Genomic DNA, 22,689 nt, shown 5'->3' on the forward strand with positions numbered 1-22,689 from the left:
CCCCGCCCCGCCCCGCCCCCGCGGGCTAGCCCCGCCCCGCGGCCGCTGGCTCCTCCCCGCCGCCCGGCCCCGGGCCCCGCGCGCGCTCGCCCGACGCCTTCACTCGACCTGCGCCGCCGGGTCCCCCCCGCGCCCCGCGGATGCGCCGGGTGCGTCCCGAGCGCCCCCACCTCGCGCCACTCGCCGGGCCGTCGGGCCGCCCGGGGAGCCCCGCGGGGGCGGCCGGCACCAGGCTGTCCAGATGCGGGCGCCGCTGTGCCTGCTGCTGCTCGTGGCCCACGCCGTGGCCATGCTCACCCTGAACCGAAGGAAGAAGCAAGGTAGGGGCGCGGCGGGGCGCGCGCGCTGGCAGCCCCGCCGTACAGATGGGGAGACTGAGGCTCCCCATGGAGGGAAGGCGCCCCCGGCGCCTGGCTGCCTCACTGACACCCCCGGACCCCAAGAATGGCTCTGTGCAGGCACTTCTAGAAGCCTCGACAGCCAACGGCGGGGGGGGGGGGGGGGAGCCGAGACTCGGAACAGAGTTAGTGGCGTCCAGGCTGAGCCTGGAAGGGGACATCCCGAGCCCTGGGCAGCGGGCCAGGGCGGACCCTCTGCTGGTGAGCTCAGCCAGACCTGAGACTCTGATTCAAGTTCGCTCCTTCTAAGGATGACCTGGAAGAAGTTTGGCCCCCCTCCAGCTGCCTTCAACTTTCCCATTTTACCTCCTAGAGCCAGAGGAAAGATGAACCAAGGTTGAGACTCCAATGAATGTACCCGGGGCCACCTGCCCTCCCTCTGCAGAGCCCTAAAGCCACCGTGGTGACTGCGGGGCTCAGGGCAGGCCACTCAGGAGGTAGATGGGAGCCTGTCCCTGCACGGTGACACGCGCCACAGCCCCTGCAGACCAGAGGAGCCGGCAGAGCGCAAGGGCTCTCGCTCGAGCCTGGTGCCAGGCTATGTATCCATAGACAAATACTGGCCACTTGGCCAAAGGGTTTTCCATATGCTTTCAAAGAAGCCCGCCCCATCCGGGTGCCAGATGGGTCACCCCTCTCTACTAAGCAGGGGCTTGGCCAGGTAGCCCAGGTGGATGGGAGAGTGGTGATCTTCCATTTTCTGGCAGGGCTGTGTCTGGGGAGTGGGGAGAGGGAGGCAGCTTTCGGGTCCATTTGTACCGAGAGTCCTGCGTGGACACCTGGGCTTGGGAGAGCTGGGAGGTGAGGTGGGGTGGGGTGGCAGGGGAAGGGAGAGGCATGGGGTCTTGGGTGAGCTCCAAGGGCTTCTGAACTGCCTTTGGGCAGTGGTTCAGAGGACCAGCTGTGGAGCTGACCACTCCTGGGTTTGAATCCCCGGACTCAGAGTTACCAGCTGAGAAATCGTGCAGAGTCGAAGGTACCTTCAGAAGGTCTGGACCATCCTTCTCAGCTCAAAACAAATCCTTTCTCTAGCCTGATTGATCTTTAAAGTGGGAGAACTTAAGTATCTTAAGTGCTTGTACGCAATTCTTGGGAAGACAGGGCATTGGACTAAGTGAGTGTCTGTATTGAGTGACCAGAGCCTAACCACCTTCTTTCTACTCCACTGGGTTACTTATGTACTTAGTTACTTCTGTGAGCCTAGTTGGAGGGGTGGGGTGGGGGGCAGTACTGAGATGGTGGATGAAGAAACTGAGGTTCTGAGCGGGGTACTGGCTTGTCCAAGGCTGCACTCCAAGTGGTAGCTGCTTCCTCCTCCAATACCAGTCCCTTCATCATGATGCCAAGATGTCTCCTGTGAAGTGGGTCTTCCCTGTTCAGGGCTTCCCTTTCCCCATCTGCAGAGAGAAGTTAGATCTTTAAGATGCTTCTTAGTCCTAGAAAGACCAAAAGAAGAGGAAGGAGGGAAGGAAGGAAGGAAGGAAGGAAGGAAGGAAGGAAGGAAGGAAGGAAGGAAGGAAGGAAGGAAGGAAGGAAGGAAATTGCCTTGCCTCTCAAGTTATCACTACCTCTCCAGGAGTTAATTCATTCAGGAAGGGGAACCCCTACACTAGCCTAGTCTGTTGAGGCCTCCTGGGCTTTTGACACCCTAGCCAGTAGCAAACTCACACCTCTGACATACGTGCTGACACAACCTCTGACACACACCCCTGCCCAGCATCTTCAGATAGCCTGTGACTGCCTTTCTTACTCGGATACAATGGTGTCAGCCTTGGGTCTCAGCAGGAGCTCCTCACCCTTCATGCTGGGAGATCTATCCTCTGCCCCAGCCCCAGCCTTGGTTTCTCCATTAGCACTGAGGTGGGGCGGAGGCTAGGCAAGCCCTTCCTTCCAGCAGTTTCATAAGGCAGCTATAGTTTCCTGGCAAATGGTTTAAGGAAATACTGGTTTTGCCGAGTTCTTGACGACAGGACTTATCAGAGCATTGGATGGTCACATAGGACCATTCTTCATAAAGCATCCACTTGGGAAATCCTATACCCAGTTCCCATGGCTTCTACCAGCTTTGGCCTTCTATAACTTAGGCAGGGGAATCCACCTGGTATTAGCAATCCCCCCCCTCCTTCCCTCCCTCCCTCCCCTCTCCCTCCCTCCCTTCCATCCTTCCTTCCCTCCCTTCCTTCCTTCCCTTATTCATTCTCCAAGTTTTGGGAGTCCTGGGATGCCAAGCTGAGCCAAGCAGGCCTGCCCTGGAGGGGCTGCCACCCCAGAGCATCCCGGTCCCAGGTCTCAGCCTGCAGCCTGGTCTCCAGGGTCAGAAGAAATTGCTGTGGGATCCCATAGAGTCCTGGTCTACCACTGCCTTCGGAGCCTGGCTTCCGCAGAGCCAGGCTTCTTCGGGTTCTGGCGTCACTGATTTTTTTTTTTAATGAAATCCAATTTTTTTTTGTTTCTAAGACAAGAAAAAAAAAAGAAAGAAAAGGCTTGGGAAAGGTTCTTGGATCTCGAATGTCTCTTACAAAACATTTTGATTAATTAAGTACAAATGAGTAAAAAGAGCCAGCTGGGGACATTTCTCTTGAAGTGTTCTGGGGTGTCTGGCAGTGGGACAGTGGGCAGAGGCAGGGGCACTGCAGTGTGCCCCCACCACAGACCAGGAGCTTCGCTGCAGCCTGTGGCTAGCTTTCCTCACCGGCACTGTTTTCTGGGGAGGAGCCCACACTCACTTTAGACCCTTCCAACACTCAGCTGGCAAAAGCAGGGAGCCCTGGTCCTCATCCTGGCCTTCTGCTGTCCAAGCTATGTGACCCTCCAGGCCACACACGAAGCCAACCCACACTTTTCTTTACCTGTGCAAGGGGCCCAGTGTGCCCACCTCTCTGGGCAGCCGGGAAGTCTACAGTGCCATGGGGAAGGTACACAGCAGGGAGATCATAAGGACCTAGTCAGTCCTGTCCCGGGCAGCGAGAGCTGGGCCTGAACCAGGCAGCAGGCATCCTCTGGGGGGTAGAGTGTCACCCCGGCCCCTTGCTTGTCCCCTCGAGCCTCAGTCTCCTTATCTTGAAACTAAAACCACTGTTGCTGCAACTGCCCTGAAGGCCAGTTAGGTGAGTCAAATATGAAGTGCATCCCATGTGCTCAGCCAGAGGGCCACAGCGTCTGGTGAGGACAGGAAGAGGAGGGGGAACACAGGGAAGTGGGTGGGGGAGGATGGGGGAGGTGCTCCAGGGAGGACTGGAGAAAAGGAGGACCAGAGAGGGTGAAGGAGGTGCTCCAGGGATGACAGGGGAGGTGGTCTGGTGAGGAAGAGGAGATGCTCTGAGAAGGACAGCGGAGATGCTCTGGGGAGGACGGGGGAGGTGCTCCAGGGCAGACAGGGGAGGTGCTCCAAGGAGGCTGCTGCAGAGGCCCACATTTCCCTGAAGTCCATCTACTGTAAAGACCTGACCTTCACAGTAATTCAGACTGAGGTTGCAACACGTCAGCATGTGGAAATTAATGGGTAATTTGCAGCCAGGGTTGTTTTTTTTTTTTAAATGGAATGGAGTGGAGGAGAGCAGAATGGAATAGGATGGATGGGATGGGACTGGACCCGAGTGGGCTTGGCAAGCTTGGCAAACTTGAGGCAGTGTGGGCTTTAGGATCTGTCACTTGCTCCACTGTCTGAGCTCATAGATACGAAAAACAGATAGATTAAGTCCCTAGGCTTGCCAGCCTTCTAGGACATTCCACAGGACACTGCAAGCATTAAGCCTGGTTATCATTGACTGTTAAGACATTTTCAGTATGGATCTACGTGTGTGAGGGGTGGTGTAACAAATGCTGTGCAAGCACAAATATGTGCACACAGATGTGGATATGTGTGAGAGTATGATTTGGTGTTTGTGTGTGTATCCAGATGAATTTTTTAAAAAAGGAATTTCTAAGCCAGGCACCAGTGGCTCACACCTGTAATCCTAGCTACTCAGGAGGCTGAGATCTGAAGATCACGGTTTGAAGCCAGCCAGGACAGAAAAGTCCCCATAAGACTCTTATCTCCAATGAACCACTCAAAAACCGGAAGTGGCACTGTGGCTCAAGTGGTAGAATGCTAGCCTTAAGCACAAAGAGGGTCAGGGACAGAGCCCAGCCCTTGAGTTCAAGCCCAACAACCAACTATAGATATATATTGCCACTGTTCAAAAGTGTGGTGGCTCTGGATACAGCTCTTCCCGTGGAGACCACCGTCTATGTGCAGCCTTTTCAAACAGAGTAAAAGCAGTGGTGTTAGATTTGGTGTTCACCACGGCAGGCCTTCAAGAGGAGATGGGCCGATGGCTCACTCAGACACAGGCAGGACACTGGGTGGTGAGTGAGGAAGTCCAGCGTGGTAGCTCTGGGCATTGCTGTCAATGTTTTGCTGTTGTTGTTTTCCCTAATTCAGGAACCTGGGACTATGTCCTCCCCAAAGTGGAAGGCAGAATGACCTATCAGAGTCCTGAGTGTCCTCCTGCCCCAGGCACCCCAAGCTCTGTGTCCTGTGTGGGTGGCACATTGTACATTCCTTTGACCTTGAGCCTCACCTCCGGCCCACCAGGTGGAGAAGAGGACAGCTGATTCGGGCCACCAGCAGTCTCAGCCGGGACATTAGTCTAGGATTCCCCATGCTGTGTGTGTGTACCTGAGCCTCAGTTTTCTCACCATGAAAATGGGGTATGTGTAGTCCTAGTCTCATAGAGCTACAGTGGTCTTAAATGATTTGTCACCAGAACCTGGGGTACAGAGGGCCTTATTGTCACCTATTCTCAACTACCCCCCCCTGCCCTGAGTTCTTTTTGCTCAAGGCTAGCACTTTACCACTTTGAGCCACAGCACCACTTCCAGTTTTCCGGTGATTCATTGGAGAAGAGTCTCGCAGACTTTGGTGCTCCTCAGATCTGAGCCTCCTGAGTAGCTAGGATTACAGGTGTGAGCCCCCAGTGTCCAGCCCTATTCTCAACTTTGAAAGTGACTTAGGTGAGGGTTTTAGTGTCAGCCCAATTTGGGGGTCCAGCCTGCTTTAAGGCTACCTCCAGAAGGAACCCAGGACTGGTATGTGGTTCTGGCAGCATGTCAAGAGGCAGCAGCAGGTGGAAGAGGCAAGGCTTGAACCCATGACCAGGAGAAGGGGTAAGGATTTGGGGGATGGAGGGAGGGAGGCTGCAGAGTGATCAGTTCGTGGGAGTCTAGGATTTGATCCATTTGACTCTGAGGTCGGGTACCCCAGGCCTGCTTCTCCCTCCCTGGGCCCCTGTGTCTCCTGGTCGCCCGCCTCACCGAGACTGACCACAGCACCTCCACCCCAGTGGACTGTCTCCTCCCACCCAGACAACCTCACCATCCACTGCTCACTCTGGCCTCTTCCATACTGAGCTCTTACCAGCCTCAGGACCTTTGTACTTGCTGGTCCCCCCATCAAGAGTGTGTCTCCGTGAGGCCCCCCTCCCCTCCTCCCTCCCTCCCTCCATCACATGGTCCACTCTAGTCACCCCCATGACTATCTGATAGGAGCTTTCCATGGGTGGAGCCTGTGGTCTGTTCACTGAGTATCCTCCCTCTCCCCCCCCCCAACCTACAGCAGTATGTCACTCACACAAGCATCCTCATTGCCCCAGGGGATTGGTTCCAGGACACCTATGGACGCAAAGTCCCAAGATGCTCAAGTCCCTTATGTGAAATGGCACAGAGCCTGCCCATCTCCAGGTCACCTGTAACCCCAACACAGGCTGGGGCTCTGTCCCTGGCTGTCCCGTATTGTTTAGAAAATAAGAACAATGAAAAAGTTCTGTGCACGTTTGATCTGCACATATCTTTTCCTGGTCATTTTTACTTGGGCCCACAGAGAGGTAGGGCTGCCTGGAACAAGCCCTCAGCAAAATGGGAAGAACTGCCTTCCAGCTGCATGGGCAGTGGCTCCATTTCCACATGAGCAATCCAGGGCAAGAGACTATGACAGGCTGCCAGGTGTGGAGCCCGATCTCAGCCTCTAGAACCAGCTAGAACACGTGCTGCCCTATGCTGCAGACAAGAGACCGTTCCCTTCCCTCTCAGGAGTACTAGATGACTTTGGCCTACAGTTTGTCTGGCTTGCAGTAATACTTCCTTCCCGCTTTCATTTTTAATTTACAAACTGTTAGTGATGCGAAACAGCCTTGCATGTGATCTTCTTTGAATTGTTTGTAATATCTCTCCCCTCTCCTTGGGTTGGTCTTCTTTTCTTATTGATTTATAGGTGCTGTTAGTATATTAAAGATGGTTGTTCCTGGCATACTTTTTGTGTAATTGTCTTAATGATCAGACTAAACATGTAATAGACATGACATAGGCTCTTTCTTCTCTCTAATTCTGTTTTATCTTGGAATCCCAATCCTCATGAACTTTGGTTAAGTCCTCACAAACTTTGGTTGCTTTCTGGGAACTTTTCAGGCAGATGGGTAAATGGATGGGTGGGTGGATAGATGGATGGATAGATGGGTGGGTGAGTGGTTGGGTGGATGTGTGGGTGAATGGATGGATGGATAGATGGATGAATGGTTAATGGATGGGTGAGTAGGTGGGCAGATGGGTGAATGGGTGGATGGGTGGGTGAACATAGACCCTTAGAAACACTGAGATGAACAATCCATTTGACAGATGACCTAGAAATAGGGATGGATTTGTTTGAAGACAAATTCTACAGAATTTGGTCTAGAGAAGGGAGGTATGTGGGGAACAAGCAGCCCATTTGGCCTACATTCATCATGACTCCGTGAGAGCTTCAGATGGGCCAGGCAGGGGTGGTCCAGGGCAGGGCCTCAGGCTTCTCTGCGCTTCAACCCAAGGCACTGTACTAGAATACTTTAGGGGTGTTGGCACACATCTGCCACTGTCCCAGGGCACACCTGATTCATGAACCCTTTTCCTATGCTATGGTTGGAAGCTTGGCAGGGCCTGTCCCCAGCTCTGGCTCTGGGGAAGGCCTCTCCTTGGATACCAAGGGTGATGTTGTCCCCTTGCCATCTGGCATCAGGCCTCTGGCACCAGGCAAGGCATTGGTACCCAGTAGGGAGAGGCTAGGGACTGAGGACTGCAGCCCTTACACTGGCTGGTCTTTGAGCCCGGCCTTCCTGGGCAGCAAAGCAGGAATAACCCGATCCTCTGCCTCCTGACTGCTCCTGGTGAGGCCTGGGGCCCCCACAGCATCTCTATGAGCTTGGTGGAGAGACAGACTGTTCCATTTTCTGCTATCCCCCTGCTGCAATCTTTTGCATCAAAATCTACTTTGAAGCTGGGCTGCCTGTAATCCAAGCTACTTGGGAGGCCTGAGCCTGGGAGGATCATGGTTCAAGTCCAGACTGTGCATACACTTGAGACTCCTTCTCCAACCCAGAGCTAGCTTCCGTGGTGCACAATGCCATCCTGGCTATGCGGGAGGCTAAGATCTGGAGGAATGCAGTGCCAGGCCAGACAGAAAAGTGCAGGGGACGCCATCTCAATGGAATAAACTGGGCCTGGTGGCTCACAGCTGTAGTCTTAGCTATGTGGGACACCTAGGTAGGAGGATCAACATGCAAGACTGATCTGGGCAAAAGAGAAAATACCAGACCTTATCCAAGAAAATAAACTAAAGCAGAGAGAGACAGACAGACAGACAGACAGACAGAGACTTGACTCAAATGGTAGAGTCAAATGTGAGGCCCCGATGCCACCGAAAAGAAAAAAAAAAAGGAAGCATGAGCAGTCTGAGCAGCCTGCACTGCCCTGTTGGACAGCGTCCAGCCTCAGTAAGGCCAAGTGGACATTGGAGGAGGCACTGGGAAATGTCCACTGAGGCCTTGGAGGAGGATTAAAGTATAGGAGGCTCCGACAGGTGACCTCCCGCGTTAGCCCTTGGGTTCTGAATATGCCATTCTCAAGGTACTCATAGCTCAGTACTGAGAAGGGCCCTGTAGGCCCGGACCTCGTCTCCCCTGCCCTCCCGGGATCATCTCCAGGGTCCCGGCAGGCGGGAGCGGCTGTCTACCATATGTGGTGGCCTGAGCGGCAGGCGGCCATCCACATGTTGTTTGTCTGCCTTGGTCATCAGTGCCGGTGTCCCCCACTGTGTGTGGGGGGGGCGGTGTCAGAGAGGCAATGCCCAGTATTCCAGGGTGGGGAGCTCTTCCATGGTTCTGGGTCCTTTTGCAAGGACAGAGCCTCCACCGGGAAGGATAGACATGGTGGTCTCTTTCTGTTATTCCCCCATCCTCCTCACCGCCCCCCGCCCCCAGGAGTCCTGCAGGACAGCTGTGTGAAACCCGCGGTCCACCGTGACCAACGATGTTCTCATGCAGGGCATGCTTCCCCAGGCACACCCCAGTCGTGAAGAAACTCTACCCCTAAAAATGTTGGCATCAAAATAAACAGCTCCCCACTGACTGTCAAAGAAATTCCACTCACAGACCTGACAGAGGCAGGGCAGGTGACCGGAGTCATGGCAGCCACAGTGATGCCAAGAAGACCCTTATAACAGGCAGGCCCCGCCCAGCTCCTCACCACTCATCCAGGACCCTGGCCAGTGGGATCTCCAAGTCCCACATGGCAAAATAGACCCACAGAATGCTTAGGACACTGGTTCAGGGATGCATGGGGGGGAAATGCAGGGGGAGAGCTGGGACTTGAACCCAGGAAGTCTAGCTTGGAACCCTGCTCCCCAGTGATTCTCAAAGAGTGGTCCCCAGACCAATGAGGTTGAGAATCCTTTAGCACTGCAATGTCAGGCTCCTCGTGGGCCTCTTGCAGCAGCAACTGGGAGTGAGGCCCAGCAATGGGTGGTTTTCACGAGCCTTCAGGGTGAATCTGGCGCATGCTCAAGGCTGAGGACCCCTGCTCTGCTGCACAGTGGCACACAGGATGGTCACAGCTGCTCGGGAGGCTGAAGCGGGAGGATCACCTCAGCTGAGGAATTTCAGGACAACCTGGACAGCATAGGGGAGACCCCATCGACCCCATCTCTGAAAAATTAAACAACAACAAGAAGTCAGGTAATGGTGGCTCACACCTGTAATCCTAGCTACTCAGGAGGCTGAGATCTGAGGATCGCAGTTTGAATCCAGGCTGGGCAGGAAAGTCTGTGAGACTCTCATCTCTAGTTAACCACTGAAGAGTGTGAAGTGGAGCTGTGGCTCAAGTAGTAGTAGAGTGCCAGCCTTGAGTGAAAAATGTAAGGGACAGTGTCCAGGCGATTAGTTCAAGCCCTAGTACTGGCACACACATACTGTAATATTTTTAAGAGCCCTGTTTGACTTCATCGTCTTGGGTGAGTGACGTGGGTAAGCGAGATGACGAGGAATGGCAGCTGACTTCGCTGCCACACCGAGGGAGTGGGAGGGCCTGCGGTATGCGGGACGCAGATGCTCTGGTTGTGCAAGCCCAGGCAATTACTGCCCTGTGAGCAGGAGGCCCAGTGCTGGCAGATGTTATGGCTTTTTCCAGAGAAGTCCAAATTCCAGATTTTTATGTGAAATCTCTTGGTTTTTTTTTTTTTAAATAATGTTGGCAATCTGTCCAAATTAGTCTTTAAAAGAAAAAAGAAGTGGGTGGGACTGGAGTCCGCGGGCTGCAGCCTGAGGATATCTTGGTGGTGGGTTCACTGGCTGACTGAGGACAGGGACTTGTCTCAGAGAGCATGTAAGGGTCAGGGGGCGGGAGGGGAGGGTGGAAGCCAAGGGTCACCCTGGGCCTTTGCGGCCCCCTCAGAAAGGCCCAGCAGAGTGAGTGGGAAAAGCATGATGCTGCAAGAGGACCTCAAATTTACTCAGCACCCCTAAATAGAAAAGTTAAGAGGCAGGCGCCCGTGGCTCACACCTGTAACCTTAGCTACTCAGGAGGCTGACATCTGAGAATCATGGTTTCAAACCAGCCTGGGCAGGAAAATCTGTGAGACTCTTCACGCTAATTAATCACAGAAAAAGCCAGCAGTGGAGCTGTCTGTGTCTCAAGTGGTAGAGTGATAGAGCCTTGAGCAAAAAGGAGCTCAGGGACAGTGCCCAGGACTGACAAAAGAAAGAAAGAAACAGAGAGGAAGGAAGGGAGGAAGGGAGGGAAGGGAAAATAAATAGAGGTCATTATGATCCTTGAGTCACTGACTTCTGTTGAAACAATCTTAGGGTTTGGAGACTCTGAACCTGGGACCCAGGTCAGAAGAGCCTGGGTGATTCCTTATCCCCAACAGAAAGATATATCTGCCCTTCACCCACAACCCAAGCTCTGTGTGATCTCTTCACAGCAGGCAGAGACACCATCCCTGGTCCCGATGGCCTCTGGGAAAGAAGGGGAGGCACAGGATGGTTTGAAGTTCCATTCTGTGTCATGAAGGTGAGGGACAGGCAGCACAGGGGTACAACGGAGCCCCTACTGCGTGCCCGGCGCCTGCTAGCTCATCTATTCATTCCTCACAACAAGGCCTGTGGACTGAGAGCTACCGCTACTGCTTTTCAGATGGGGAAACTGAGGCACTCAGAGACTAAAGAGCTTGTCTAAGGTCACTCAGGGGGTGCTGGAACCAGGATTTCCACCTGTACATCTGAGCATAGCATATATCTTTAGATTGTATGTGTGTGTGTGTGTGTGTGTGTGTGTGTGTGTGCGTGCGTGCGTGCATGCGTGCGCACCAGTCCTAAGGCCTTTGATTTCAGGGTCCGGGCACCGTCCTTTCATTTTTCCACTCAAGGCTAGCACTTGAGCCAAAGCTCCACTTCCAGCTTTTTGGTGGTTGATTGGAGATAAGAGCCTCATAGACTTTCCTGCTTGGCTTTGAATCACAATCCTCAGACCTCAGCTTCCAGAGTAGCTAGATTACAAGCCTGAGCTATGAGTGCCGTGCTGTCCTTACATTTTTAAGACCCTTGTGGACAGAGAGAGTGGCTGGGCTGTGAGCTGAGAGTTTCGCAGGCATCTCTTCTCCTAACAACCCCTGCCCTGCTCGTAGAGGAGCACTACATTGTCCATGCACACGCAGTGCCCCCAAGCTTTTAGCCAGTGAGCCCCAGCATGGGCCCTGGCCCAGTGGAGGGGCTCAGCACCCATGTGTTTAAGTGAGTGGGCGGGTGAATGGACTGCCTATGCTCAGAGCTGCTCCAAGCCTGTGTTAGGCTGTAAACCGTGGCGCCTAGCTCTATGACCATGGTGCAGAAAGTGGATCCAGGTCTCAGCTCATGCCCTAGGGACCTGGGGAATGACGGGTGACTCAGATGGGACCCCAGCCTCTGTTGCAGGGCCACACACATGGGAGCAACTGGCATTTTTGACTAGGGGAATGAGGATGCTGAAATTATATGAGGATGCTGAGGATGCTGAAATTATATGGGGTCCTCTAACACCCCAAGAAAACCCAGGAGGTTGCCATGAGAGCCCAGATGCTTTTCTTTAGAAGCACACAACTGAGCCGGGACAGAGCAGCGATGGAGGCCAGGATCCACCTGATGTGTAGAAGGACCTGGAAGTGGGAGGGGGTTCCCTGGACCCCCGTTCTTTGGAGCAAAGCTGCGTCCCCACAATCTGTTTCCTATCTAGTGAGCTACATCCATTCTGATCGAACATTGACAGAAGAGAACTAGCTCAAGGGACAAACGACTTTACTTGGAGCTATGGGAGCAGCAAGCCTTGGGAGGGCCAGGAAGGTGCTCAGAATCTCTGTCTTTCTGAAGTCCATGATGTTTCCGCTTGTTGCTTCCTCCCTGGGTCTGACATGTTTGTTTATATATTTTCCCCCTCTTTGCTTCTGTATTAGTGAGAAATCATTTGGCTGCAAGTGATAGAAACCCTAAAACTCAAAGTGGGTTGAGAAAAGAATGGAAGACACAAAGTCCAAGAGTGGACAAGGAGACACCACACACACACACACACACACACACCACAGAGTCCCAAGATGAGCTACTGCTGGGACACATGGCTGTATCTGAATCAATAGACACTGAGGTCACAGGACGGACGCCCGGCTGGCCATCCCAGTTAAAGTATGCCAGGGTAGAGATGACTCCAAGAGCCTCACATCAGGCCATGTGGAGGCTCAGCCTCTGCTCACACAGACAGGCCATGGATGCCAGTGCCACCAGTATCTTGTATACCTGGGGAGATACAAGTGCACTGGAACAGGTCACTATACTAACCAGAAAATGTCCTTAGGTGAAAGGTCATCTCGAGATCCATTTCCTATCTGGTCCAGCTCGAGTGAGTCAAGGTCAAGCTCAGGGTCAGATAATAAGCATGGTTGCCAGCCCTGTGCTCAGGTCAAGGAGGTGTGAGCAGAGAGGGCTCTTTCATATTGTGTTTATTGTGGACACACATCCCTGAGCCCCATCTAGACCCTCCTGGAGCCTTCTAGGGATTCTGACACAGTCAAGTTGAAGAATCCTCAAGTTTAAATCTTTCTGGAACAGCATTACACAAATGGCCATCACCTAAGCAGACCTTGTTGCACTTCTTTTTTTGGTTGGTTTTGGGGGCTTGAATTCAGGGCCTGCGTGCTGTCCCTGAGCCCTTTGCTCAATCCTAATGCTTTACCACTTTGAGTCATAGCTCCACTTCCAGTTTTCTAATGATTAAGGAGATAAGAGTCTCAGGGACTTTCCTGCCAGGACTGGCTTTGAACCACAATCCTTGGATCTCAGCCTCCTGAGTAGCTAGGATTACAGGTGTGAGCCACCAGCGCTGACCCCTTGTACTTTCTTCTTTTTTTTAAATACGTGTTTTATTATAAAAATACTGTACAAAGGGTGGTTACAGTTACACGAGCAAGGTAATGAGTACATTTCCTGTCAAGCATTGTTACCTCCTCCTTTGTTTTTCCCCTACCCTCCCTTCCCTCCCACTTCCACAACTACACTCCCCCCCTCCCCCTTCACCCCCCCCAAATTGTAAAGTTCATTTTCAACATAGTATCTTGTACATCTATCTCATTGTTACAATGGGTCAACCTGTATCCCTATTTAAGCATTGTGTTTTTTTCCCTTTCCCTCCCCAAGCTAGAGAAGTGTATATACGTGATGTAGGGCACCGACATCAAATACAGTGAAAACAGGGATTATACCATTGGGGAGGAACATACAAAGAAACAAAAAAATCACATGGTACATTACAAATACGTTAGGAGCAATAGCAAGAAAGAAAAAAAACTACTTGTGTCCCTATCTTGGGGTTCATTTTGCTTAACATCATCTTATCTGGTCATATGTACATAGTTTTTCACCTTTTCTGCTTGTCCTAAACATATACTAGTTATTGAAAATAAGGGAAACTATAGGAACTATGTTTCTTTGGGCCTAGCTTACTTCACTTAATATCATTTTTTCCAAGTCTTTCCATTTCCTAACAAATGGGGTGATGTCATTCTTATGGAGGCATAGAATGGTACACACCATTCATCTACTGAGGGGCATCTGCATTGGTTCCATATCTTAGCTATGGTAAATAATGCTGCAATAAACATAGTTGTGCTGGTAGCTTTAGTATGGTCTTGTTTGTGATCATTTGGGTAAATGCTCAAAAGTGGGATTGCTGGGTCATAGGGGAGCTCTATGTGAAGTCTTTTGAGGAACGTCCATACTGCTTTCCAAAGTGATTGAACAAGTTTACACTCCCACCAACAATGCAGTAGGGTTCCCTTCTGTCCACATCCCCTCCAGAATCTGTTGTTATTACATTTCTTGATTATAGCCATTCTAACTGGGGTGAGGTGGAATCTTAATGTTGTTTTGATTTGCATTTCTTTAATGGCTAGAGAGGTTGAGCATTTCTTCATTATGTCTATTGTCCATTCTTATTTCCTCTTCAAAGAAGTTTCTCTTTAAGTCTTAGCCCACTTGTTTATCAGGCAGTTGTTTCTTTGAGGATTTGTTGTTGGGGGATTTAATTTTTTGAGTTCCAAGTATATTTTAGATATGAGACCCTTACGGCTAATAAAGATCTTCTCCCAATCCGTAGGCTTTCTATTGATCTTGCTAGCTATGTCCTTTGCCATGCAGAAGCTCTGCAGCTTCATGCAATCCCATTTGTCCAACCTTTCTTTGCTTTGTTGTGTTTCTGGGTCTCTATTGAGAAAAATTCGGCCTGTGCCTAGGAGACCTAGGGTTTCTCCTATTCCTTCCTGTAATGTTTTCAGGGTGTCTGCTTTGACTTCGAGGTCTTTGGTACATGTGGAGTTGATTCTGGTGCAGGGTGATATATAAGGATCTAACTTTAGTTTTCTACAGGTATTTAACCAATTTTGCCAGCACCATTTACTGAAGAGGGTGTCATTCTTCCATTCTATTTTTTTAGCTCCCTTATCAAAGATTAGGTGGCTATAGATGTGTGGGTTCATTTCTGGCTCTTCAATTCTATTCCATTGGTCCTGAAGTCTCTTCTTGTGCCAGTACCAAGCTGTTTTGATTATTATGGCTTTGTAGTAGAGTTTTGAAATTTGGCATTGATATTCCTCCAGTACTGTTCTTTCTGTTGAGGATCGTTTTTGCTATTCAGGGTCTTTTATTGTTCCATATGATTTTTTGGATTGCTTCTTCTATTTCATTGAAGAATGAGGTTGGAATATTGATAGGCATCACATTGAATTTGAGCAACTCCAAGTTAGAGGAAACAGCCATCTCCCTCTTTTGTGATACTCAAAGCAGATCTCCGTCCCACTGAACTAGCCTGGAGGAGGATCACAAAATCGTGAGTATGGCAGAGCATCTTTCTGCCTGCTCAAACAAACTGACTTAAGAAACCAATCAAAGCCAGGTGCTGGTGGCTCACGCCTGTAATCCTAGCTACTCAGGAGGCTAAGATCTGAGGATCGAGGTTCAAAGCCAGCCCGGGCAGGAGAGACCATGAGACTCCAATCTCCAATATACCACCAGAAAACCGGAAGTGGCGCTGTAGCTCAAGTGGTAGAGCGCTTGCCTTGAGCTGAAGAGCTGAGGGACAGCGCCCAGGCCCAGAGTTCAAGCCCCACGACCGACAAAAAAAAAAAAAAAGAAACCAATCAAGCCACAGGAAAACCAAACCCACAAGCAAACCAGAGACTCCACCAAGAGACTGGTTACAGACACAGGAGAGATACAAGATCTCCCCTCCCCCCCAAAAAAAGAAACAAATAACTCATTTTTCAAACCTTGTATTTTCTAAAGAGCTTACAAACGCCATTGGAGAGGATCAGAATTCAGAATGTCAGGGTGCCATTACAACGTAGAGGTACTAGAGGGCACCTAGGCCCAGACCCACCAGAAAGACCGCAGGTGTCAAGATGTCCATCAAGGGCTGGGTTGATAGAATTTGTCCCTCTGCGGTCCAGAACCCCAGCTGGAGGGTGGGAGGGTGCAGAGGGGGAGGGGGAGGCAACGAGAGACACTCAATTTTTTTTATTCAAGTGAATTTCTTTTTTATTGCGAACTAAACCTATCCTCAAGAATAAAAATAAAGGGGCTGGGAAGGTGGCTCAGTGGTAGAGCGCTTGCCTTGCATGCATGAGGCCTGGGTTCGATTCCTCAGCACCACATAAGCAAAAAGAAAAAAGCCGGAAGTGGCGCTGTGGCTCAAGTGGTAGAGCACTAGCCTTGAGCTGAAGAGCTGAGGGACAGCGCCCAGGCCCAGAGTTCAGGCCCCATGACCAGACCCAAAAAAAAACAAAAACAAAAAATAAACCTAATGAGCCAGCTAGGGAGTTAGGAACATGTAGAAAATGAAGACAAGGCCAGGTGCTGGTGGGCCATGCCTGTAATCTCACCTACTCAGGAGACTAAGATCTGAGGATTGTTGTTTGAAGTTAACCAGGGCAGTCAAATCAATCCAATTAACCAGCAAAAAAGCTGAAACTGGGAAGTGGCGCTGTAGCTCAAGTGGTAGAGCACTCGCCTTGAGCTGAAGAGCTGAGGGACAGCGCCCAGACCCAGAATTCAAGCCCCACGACCGACCAAAAAAAAAAAAAAAGCTGAAACTGGAGGCCTCATTCAAATGGCAGAGTGACAGCGTGTGAAAAAGATGATTGAGACAAGAGCTGCAAGCTCTTGAGTTCAAGCCCCAGTACTTCCCAGCAAATATATATAGATATACAAACATATTTTATATATAATGTACATATACATGAATGTGGAATATATGTATAGATAGAAAGATCGATAGTAGATAGATAAAATTGGGTACCTGTCAGCCACTTTGATCAAATATTTCCATTTCTGTATTCACTTAAGAGTTTAAGAAACTAGGGCTGGGAAGGTGGCTCAGTGGTAGAGCGCTTGCCTTGCAAGCCTGAGGCCCTGGGTTCGATTCCTCAGCACCATATAAGCAAGAAGAAAAAAGCCGGAAGTGGCGCTGTGGCTTAAGTGGTAAATCACCAGCCTTGAGCTGAAGAGCGGAGGGACAGTGCCCAGGCCCAGAGTTCAGGCCCCACAACAGGACCCAAAAAAAAAAAAAGAGTTTAAGAAACTAAATATTACCCAATCCCTTCTCTCACCTCTGGCCACAGAAATACCAACACCCTGAACTCGCTGTGTGTTCACCCTTTGTTCCTCGTGTGTGTGTGTGTGTGTGTGTGTGTGTGTGTGTGCGTGCGCGCGCGCGCAGTACTGGGGGCTGAAACTCAGCACCTGGATTCTATCCCTAAGTTTTATGCTCAAGGCTGGTGCCCTATCACTTGTGCCATGACTCCACTTCTAGATTTTTACTGGTTAATTAGAAGTAAGAGCCTTGCAGGCTTTCCTGTCTAAGCTAGCTTCAAACTGTGATCCTTAGATCTCAGCCTCCTGAGTAGCTGGGATTACAGGTGTAACTGCCACCTGGCTTGTCTTCATTCTTCTACATGTTCATAACCCCATAGCTATTTCCAGGTGTGGTTCTGTGAGCCTCTGAACTTGACATTGGTTCTTACTCCATGACCCACTGTGCCTTTTGCCCTTTCCTGTCAGCAGGGCCTTTGAGTAGGGCGCACAGTGGTAGCTGTAGCTCTGCCTAGAAAGACTTGGAAAACATCATATTAAGTGAAGTAAGCCAGACACAAAGAAACATAGGTCCCATGGTTTCCCTTATTTGCAATAATTAGTATATGTCTAGGATAATCTTATCAGATAATCAGAATAGCTCAATAGCTATGGACATATGACCATATAAGATGCTAAGTGAAATGAACTCTAGGACATGGACACAAGAGGTTTTCCTTTGTTGGTGTTTTTAATGTACTATGTGATTTTTTTTTTGTTTCTTTTGTATGTTCTTCCCCCTATGGTATATCCCCTGTTGTCACTGTGTTTGATTTTGGTACCCTGGTATTGTATATACGTTTATTTGAAGTAGGGAAGGGAAAGGGAACAACAGAATGATGAGACAAAGGACAAGGGGGAACCAATGCAACCGCGACATACACAAGACAATATGTTGGAAATGATCTGTACAACTTGGGGGTGTTGAGGAGGGAGGGGAAATAGGAGAAAAAAAGAGACTGGGTAACCAGTTTGACAAGAACTGTACTTATTATGTTACTTATGTAACTGTAACCCCTTTATACATCACCTTGATGATTAAAAATATATATATGGAAAAAATAAAAGAGCTAGTGGAAGAGCTCTACTGGTAAAGCACCTGCTTAAGACACGCCCCTCCCCAGCACAGGCAGCAGAATGGGAGGAAGGGAGGAACGGTGTACGGGCAGGGAAGGTGCCAGGATGTGCCCGCCCTGCAGGACTCACACACAGGAGACCTCCATGAGAGAGCGGTCGGAATCAGAGTGGCCTGGCAGCTGGAGAGGCAGCAATGTCTTCTGGTGCCTGGCATGGAGCTTAGGTGCTTGTTAAGCAGCTTGGTGCCCCCCCCCCCGCCAGGTACCTCCAAGAAGCACCTTAGAGACACCTGGTCACTTTCTGACTCTTCCCAACTATGGCCCCGAATGGTCTCCACTGGTGCCTGTCATTACTGGGCACCTGCTGGCCACAGCAGCAGGGACACGTGGACGGGGCTCATCCCCAGGTACCATTTGCTACTTTGGTCCCCTCGTGCTGGCAATGGATGCCAGGCTCTTGGACGGCTTCACCCTCCCCTCCTCGCCACTGTCTCTGCTCAAGTGTTTCCCTGTCCAGCTCTTCATCTCTCAGCCCAGCTCTTTGCATGATCTTCTTGGTTTGGAGGGCTGGGCACAGAGGAAAGGCATGGTGCTGTGCTGCCTGCTGCCCCTGGCTGCAGCTCCTGACCCCATGAGCCCCCGCCCCCAACCCCAGGCACTTGGTGTTGTTGGGGAGCTTCATGAGCCTGGAGACCCGCCATAAGCCTCGGAGAGACCATCCTGAGGTTCTTGGCTGCTCTAGCCCAATTCTAAAGCAATACCAGGATTCCTTCCGTCTGCTTCCTGCACTGGACGGTGCTGGGCACCCTTGCCACATGCCAGTGAGGGATGAAGTGTTGTCCAGAAACTGAGTGGGAGGGTGAGGCTCTCCCTCCGGTCCCGCAGGCTCAGGCAACTCACACACATTCAGAAATGCACCCCACTTTAGTAAAGATGTGGTCTGGAGAAAACTCCAAATAACCATGATTTATGCCAAAGAGACACGATTTCTCTCTCATGTTAAAAGTCTCGGGCCAGTGTTACAGCCGTTCCATGTGCTTCAGCCTCCCAGGTGCCTGTGATTTTACTTCTTACCATCCTTAGGTCTGGGTTTCCACCGCTTGATCCCAAACAGCTGCTTGTGCTCCAACCACCAGGTTCACCTTCGGCTCAATTCAAAAGATGAAGGGATGACAAAGGGCCCACCCTCGTCCTTTAAGGCAACTTTCTAGATGTTACACATACTGCCTTACCAGGGCCAGATCTGGATGTCATGCTACTATCCACTTGCAAGGGCAGCTGGGAAATGTAGTCTTTTGTTATGTCACTCTGCTAATCTGGGCTGCTCACACATAGGGTTTGCCCCTCTCTCTCCCTCCTCCTCTCTCCCCCTGCTCTGGCTACAGTGGGCACTGGCCTGGGGGGCAACTGCACGGGCTGTGTCATCTGCTCGGAGGAGAACGGCTGCTCCACATGCCAGCAGAGGCTCTTCCTGTTCATCCGGCGGGAAGGCATCCGCCAGTACGGCAAATGTGTGCACGACTGTCCCCTCGGCTTCTTCGGCATCCGAGGCCAGGAGGTCAACAGGTGCAGAAGTACGTGGCTTCTTCAGGCACCCCACCCGCTCCCCCAACACAACCTGGGGGGACGGAGATGCAGGAATGTCCTTGAGCCCAAACTCTGCCGCAGGCACTGTACCCGTCTGAGCCCTCTCTGCCTGCATTAGCACCAAGGGCAGGGACCCCTCCCTTCTACACCACTTTGCTGTGTGACTCTGGACTGACCTCCTCTGGAACTAGCTCAGATAGGAAACTAGATCATAAGTCCAATCTCTATTTTTCAACCTGAAACCAGCCATCATTGCCTCTGAGTCTTGGGGGGAATCGAACCAGAGACTCCTTACTCCCAGACCACATTTTGTTGAGTGACTCTAGGTGGATCTCCCGGCCCTCTCTGCCCAGGCTTGACGCCATTAGAGAGGAAGGATCTCTTGGGTGGCAGTCCTGTGTGGCCCTCGCCAGATCTGGACTACCGAGGGGACCCTGAGTCCCAACCCCAAAGTCTCAGAGCCCATAGCATCCTAGGAGCCCCTCAGGGCCCCTTCCCCTGGTGGCTGCCCTCACCCCAGGGTGTCCCGGCTCTGTTTCAGAATGTGGGGCTACTTGCGAGAGCTGCTTCAGCCAAGACTTCTGCATCCGGTGCAAGCGGCGCTTCCACCTGTACAAGGGGAAGTGCCTGCCGGCCTGCCCGCCGGGCACCGTGACCCACCGGAGCACGCGCGAGTGCCAGGGTGAGTGCGGGAGGGCCCAGGGGGGAGGCTGAGGCACCAGAGCCCGTGACCCACCCGAGCACGCACGAGTGCCAGGGTGAGTGCGGGAGGGCCTGAGGCACCACAGCCTCACAGGTCTCGGCTGCCCGAGCAGCTAGGATTATAGGCTTGGCCTGCTCAGGAGGCCAAGATCTGAGGATTGTAGTTCAAAGCCAGCCCACGCAGGAAAGTCCATGAGACTCTTATCTCCAATTAACCACCAGAAAACCGGAAGGGGTGCTGTGACTCCAAGTGGTAGAGCACTCGCCTTGAGCAAAAAGAGCTCAGGGACAGAGCCCAGGCCCTGAGTTCAAGTCCCACCACTGACAATGAAAAAAAAGAAAGAAAGAAGTCCTGCCCTGCTCCTGGCCTTGGGGCCCTATCCTGCAGTATGGCCCAGGCCCTACCCCTGCCTCCCATGCCACCTCCTCCACGAAGCCTTTTCCTTCCAAGCTAAGCAGTCAGCCCCGGCTCCCGGGCAGAGCAGCGCTCTCGCCTCAGCTCTGATGGCAGCGGCTTCCAGGTGCCTCTCCCCCCTCAGCAGAGGACTGGTCCCTTGCAGGTCACCTTGCAGGTCTTCAGAGCCAGACCCTGCCCTTCGCCTCCAAGGTTCTTAATGCCAGTTGACTTACTTGTCTGTCTGTCTGTCCCTTTGTCCACAGAGGAATGTGAACTGGGCTCCTGGAGCAGCTGGAGCCCCTGCACACACAATGGGAAGACCTGTGGCTCCACCTGGGGCCTGGAGACCCGGGTGCGAGAGGCCGGCCGGGCCGGGCAGGAGGAGGCAGCCACCTGTCAGGTGCTGTCTGAGTCTAGGAAATGTCTCATCCAGAGGCCCTGTCCCGGAGGTGAGTGCCCGGCACTGCCTGCCAGGCTACCAGGTCACCACCCAGCCAGGCCGCCCGTGGGCTTGGCACTGTGTCCCTGGCACGGGCCTTCCGCATTGGGGGAGCCCCAAGCCGCCAGGACACAGCCCCCTCCTCCACACCACTCTGCCCTGCTCAGAGACACCTGGGGCCAGACACACATGAGCTCAGCTCCATTGTCCAGTGACACCTGGGGAATGGGGGCAGGACGTGAGCGAACTAGATACAAGAGGGGCAACTCTTCTTTGTGGAGGAGGACGGCCACACCAGCACCTCCCAATCACTCTCCACTGAATGCTATTGGGATCCCCTTTCGCGTGGCAAACAAGACCTCTTTGTAAACCAGACCTTGGGGGTTGGCCTGGCTCCAGCTTCACCTTGTTTGTCTTCTGTCAATCACAATAGATCAGATGGGCTCCAGCAAGGTGGAGGGGGCAGACAGTGTGAGGGAGGGGGAAATGAGGGGCGGTGCAGGAGGCACAGACCTGCTGCTGGAGGCGGGGGGCACAGAGGCCGCGGGAGTTCAGGTGAAGGACACCAGAGGAGCAGGCTTGCCAGGACCAGGAAGAAAGGGGGTCACCAGGAGAGGACCCAGTGCAGATGGAGCAGAAGACCACCACCCCCCACCCCCTCCTCCTCTACTGTTCTTGAGCTTGAGCTCAGGGCCTCAGCTCTGTCCGAGATTTTTGTGCTCAAGGCTAGCACTCTACCACTTGAGCCATAGCTCTGCTTCCAACTTTTTGTGGTTAATTAGAGATAAGAGTCCCACAGACTTTCCAACCTGGGCTGGCTTTGAACCACGATCCTCATCTCTCAGCCTCCTGAGTAGCTAAGATTACGGGTATGAGCCACCAGTGCCCCATGTTCTTCTGCTCTTGAGAAAGCACCAGACTGTCTCCACATCCGGCCTCTGGTCAGCCGTTACTCAGCTTGCCCTCTGACTCCTAGAAGGGCCAGTGTAAGACTGACCTTCAGAAACTCCAGGTCAGGGCGTAACACCGAAGGCTGTCCCCTGGCACAGCCTTGGTCACCTCACCCGAGAAAAAATGAGGTGTCTACCCAGGAGCACCCACCCCCAGCAACTGCAGGAAAGTGTTCAGTTTGGGGAAACGTCTCTTGAAGGTCTGCCTCCCAGATCTACCCAGAGCTAGCTGGGTGCCAGTAACTAATGCCTGAAATTCTAGCTGCTCAAGAGCCTGAGAGATGAGGATCATGGTTTGGAGCTAGCCCGGGCAGGAAAGTCCATGAGACTCTTATCTGCAATCAACCAGAAAACCAGAAGTGGTAGAGTGTTAGCCTTGAGTAAAAAAGCTCAGGGACAGCACCCAGGCCCTAAGTTCAGAGATCGACCTAGAGCTGCAGCTCTAAAACAAGGCCCTGTGCATTTATTTTTCTTTTGCAGAGAGAAACCCCCGGCAGAAGAAGGGCCGGAAGGACCAGCGCTCCAGAAAGGACCGGAAGCTAGACCGCAGGCCAGACCGGCGGCAGGGCCGGCCAGGCCCCCAGTGATCTGGGTCTCTCCTTTTCTGTTTCACTTCCTGCCCCTTGCTTGCTGCCCTCTTTTAGGACAATCTG

The 22,689-nt window shown here is 52.1% G+C and overlaps 1 protein-coding gene across 1 annotated transcript; it reads left to right on the forward strand.

Moving 5' to 3' along the window:
- Positions 1 to 241: 241 nt before the first annotated feature.
- Rspo4 (R-spondin 4) lies at positions 242 to 22,674 on the forward strand. The gene is made up of 5 exons (XM_070007761.1): positions 242 to 320; positions 19,347 to 19,535; positions 20,090 to 20,230; positions 20,911 to 21,096; positions 22,517 to 22,674. The coding sequence occupies exons 1-5, from the start codon at positions 242 to 244 to the stop codon at positions 22,621 to 22,623; spliced, it is 702 nt and encodes a 233-aa protein (XP_069863862.1). The 3' UTR covers positions 22,624 to 22,674.
- The last annotated feature ends 15 nt before the right edge of the window (positions 22,675 to 22,689 follow it).

This window comes from Dipodomys merriami, unplaced genomic scaffold (assembly GCF_024711535.1).
Source record: "Dipodomys merriami isolate MVZ:Mamm:240054 unplaced genomic scaffold, mDipMer1.0.p SCAF_7, whole genome shotgun sequence".
Classification (NCBI taxonomy): Eukaryota; Metazoa; Chordata; class Mammalia; order Rodentia; family Heteromyidae; genus Dipodomys; species Dipodomys merriami.